General features: G+C 37.8%; 1 protein-coding gene across 1 annotated transcript in view; it reads left to right on the top strand.

Moving 5' to 3' along the window:
* SENP1 (SUMO1/sentrin specific peptidase 1) overlaps positions 1–3,809 on the top strand; it is a 78,914-nt gene that overhangs the window by 14,573 nt on the left and 60,532 nt on the right. The window contains exon 5 of the mRNA XM_023515367.1: positions 925–1,084. Within this exon, the coding sequence (XP_023371135.1) occupies positions 925–1,084 (160 nt within the window). The remainder of the gene's footprint in view (positions 1–924; positions 1,085–3,809) is intronic.

Below are 3,809 nucleotides of genomic sequence, written 5' to 3'. Positions count from 1 at the left end.
AATAAATGGACAATATTGTGAAAAGTTTTTTGGTAATACGCATTTGAAGAAGATTTTCAAGATGATATCAACATTAGATTCAGGAAATAGAGAATTATTGTCGCTCTTATTTTTTCAGGAGCTCTTCGGAGTTCTATAGCCTAATGTCTAAAGTTCTTTTGAAGGAGCTGTTTTACAATCCTGCTGATAGGGAGAGGAGGGCATAGAAATTATTCATAGCTGAAGCTTCAGAAGGTTTTTCTCACCCAGCTTGAAATTTACAAGGTAGAAAATTCAATTTATAATTCTCAATCTGATTATAGTAGCAAGCATTTGAGTTTTACTATGTCTGATAATCGTGACATTAAATGGCTAGAGATTATCATACCAGAATTAGTTGTGTATGATGGGTTATTCTTGCCATAAGCTGGCTAGAATAAGCAGCAATTAGGTTATCTCTGTTCTTGGAGGGAGGCCCTGAGAGTCTTGAACATGGTAACTAAAAAGGAGTGACACCAGCTGCTTATTAAGCAATAACTGTTGTTCATTTGAGTAACACTTCTCCTTGGCCCTCCACCTGCTTTCTTACTGGTCTGGCCTACCTTCTTTCAGGCCCAGGCCTGGGAGTGCTTGCAAGATATAGTTGGGGTAAAATGTTGACTTTTGGTGGACACCACGGAGTCACATTGATGCAGATAAGGCACATGGCTGTGGCAGGATTCAGCTCCTTCATCAATTTTCAGGTTAGTATGGCTGAATCAATTATAGTTTGTAGAAGTTCCCTTACTGCAGACTTTAATGGCAGTTGAGACGGGGATCTTTCTTCCATGAGAGACATGGTGATATGTCACATTACTTTGGAATACAATGTTGGTCACAGTTTCAATCATAAGGACAACCAGCTATAGTTATTTATTTAATTTATTCAAACTTTTATTTTTGTAGACAACCCTTCCTCAGACAGTTTTCTTGGCTCAGGCGACTTAAGAACCTTTGGCCAGAGTGCAAATGGCCAGTGGAGAAATTCTACTCCAGCATCAAGCTCAACTTTACAAAAATCAAGAAATAGCCGAAGTATTTACCTCGAAACCCGAAAGACCTCAAGGTTGGTATTTTGACGACTTGGTTCTTAGGCCCTTCCTCAGTTGTAAGAGAAAGTGGCTATAAGTTAGTTATATTACCATTTTATTTATTTATTTATTTTTGAGACACGATCTCACTCTGTCACCCTGGGTAGAGTGCCATGGTGTCACAACTCAGAGGAATTTCAAACTCCTGGGTTTGAGCAATCCTCTTCTCAGCCTCCTCAGTAGCTAGAACTATTGGTGCCCGCCACAACACTGGGCTAGTTTTTGTATTTTTAGTAGAGAGAGTCTTTCTTTGCTCAGGCTGTTTTCAAACTCCTGAGCTCAAGAAATCCACCCCCTTCAGCCGCCCAGAGTGCTAGGATTATAGGTGTGAGCCACCACGCCCACCCTATGACTTCTTAAATTCTACTCTGGCTGTGTATTTTAGGACTGTGGAATCATTTTTCTGTTTAGATAAGACTAAGCTTTCTGGCGTTGATGGCTTTTATTTTACCTTATTATTATCAGCACTTAGACTCAGTATTCCCAGTGGTAATCTTTCCAATTCTTAATTTTTTAAAAGTTATACAAGAATTCATTAATATACTTACATTGTAAAAATCAGAACATTATCAATGAAGTGAAAGTTCCCTTGACCACTACCTATATAATCTCAGTTCCTTTCCTTTGGTGTGTTTCCTTTCAAATCTTTCCCTATGATTGTTTCTGTCTTTTTCAGTAATATATAGCATGATATATATGCTGTTTATAAAATGAAATGTATGATATTTGTCTTCATTAAAGATTTTCTGTAATCATTTAGCAAGTTGCTTTTCTTACTCAATGATGCCATACTATTATTTTTAAAAATAACATATTTTAGAAATAGTACACTGGCATGGTGGCTCCTACCTATAATCTTCGCCCTCTGAGAAACAGATAGATTGCTTGAGCTCAGGAGTTTGAGACCAGCCTGAGCAAGAGTGAAGACCCCATTTCTACTAAACCTAGAAAAATCAGCAGGGTGTTGTGGCGCGTGCCTATAGTCCCAGCTACTTGGGAGGTAGGAAAATTGCTTGAGCCCAGGAGTTTGAGGTTGCCATGAGCTAGGCTGCTGCCATGACACTCTGTCCTGGGCAACAGAGTGAGACTCTGTCTCGAGAAAACAAAACAAAAAACATCACATTCCTACCAGCTTGAGATCAACTCTTTAATGTCTTAGTACATATCCTTTCAGATAGTTTTCTTGCCTTCACACATTTTTTTCCAAAATGAGTTCATACTTTACGTAATCTTTTTTTCTTTTCTTTCTTTTTGAGACAGAGTTTTACTGTGTCACCCTTGGTAGAGTGCTATGGAGTCACAGCTCACAGCAACCTCAAACTCTTGGACTCAAGAGATTCTCTTGCCCCTGCCTCCCAAGTAGCTGGGACTACAGGCATCCGCCATAACACCCAGCTATTTTTTTGTTGTAGTTGTCATAGTTGTTTCGCAGGCCTGGGGCTGGATTCGAACCTGCCAGCCCCAGTGTATATGGCCAGCACCCTAGCTGCTAAGGTATAGGCGCCAAGCTTACAATCTGATTTTTTTTAATCAGTCACTTCTTCTTTTCCAATTCAGTAAATTTTATCTCTTATAGTAAATTATATTTAAATTTACCCAGTTAACCCAAAAGTATCTTTTATAGCTAGTTTGTCCAAACCAGTATCCAATCCAGAATTGCATCTGGAAGTTAGATAATCTATAACAGCTTCCCTTTATTATTTTTTATTTTATTATTATTATTTTTTTTTACTTTATGTTAGAGTCAGGGTCTCACTGTGTCTCCTTGGCGACAGTGGCATGAGCATAGCTCACTGTAGTCTTCAACTTCTAGGCTGACGTAGTCCTGCTCAGCTTCCCGATTAACCAGACTACAGGTGCACCACCATACCTGAATAACTTTTTATTCCTCTACTCTTTTTTTTGGCCGAGGCTGGGCTTGAACCTGCCACCTCCGGCGTATGAGACCAGGGCCCTCCTTCTCTGAGCCACAGGCACCGCCCTACTCTTTTTTTTTTTTTTTTAATGACATGACTTTTCTGCATAAAATTCCACCTTGGAATTGACAGGTTGCTTCCTCATGGTATCATTATTTTGTCAGAAAATTGTATGTATTCAATAAAAGAGCAAAAGATGGTGTTATATCACATTAGGAAATAATTATCTTGTTCTGGTTCTCTTGTTTTTATTGATGCCAGATAGATCTCTAGATGGAGGAAATGACAATCTGGTTGCCAGTTATACAGTTAGGTTTTTCCCCTATGACTAGAATGTAATCTAAATGATGTTAGTTTGGCATTATATGAATGAATAATTTTACATGAGCCTTTCACCTAACAATTATTAATGTCAATTGATAATATTTACTTAAAAATACTTTTATTAGTGTTACATGAAATAATATTTTTTAAATTTTCATTGATTTTTTTCCTACACTTACTAATCAGTACTCACTTGCCTTTTTTATTAGCTGAGGCCATTTGGTTACCCTGAAATGCATTTCCTATGGGAAAGGCAGGATAAATGGTTAGACTTTTCTTTTTTGTAACCAGTTCTTAAAAATAGCTACTTCATATGATTGAAACGATTTTTTTTTGTTCTCTTTTGCATGCCATTATGGATTCAGTGTGTTTTAGTCCACTCATTCATTTTTTGAATGCTTACATTCTCAAAACTTTGCCAGTGGAAGCCTCTTTAAGCTTGCTTCTCTGTTTTTTTTTT

The sequence above is a fragment of the Otolemur garnettii genome, unplaced genomic scaffold, assembly GCF_000181295.1.
Source record: "Otolemur garnettii isolate 467f Iridium unplaced genomic scaffold, OtoGar3 scaffold00070, whole genome shotgun sequence".
In the NCBI taxonomy this organism is placed as follows: Eukaryota; Metazoa; Chordata; class Mammalia; order Primates; family Galagidae; genus Otolemur; species Otolemur garnettii.
The sequence above is the reverse complement of the archived record's forward strand: the minus strand, read 5'-3'. Positions and strand labels throughout refer to the sequence as shown.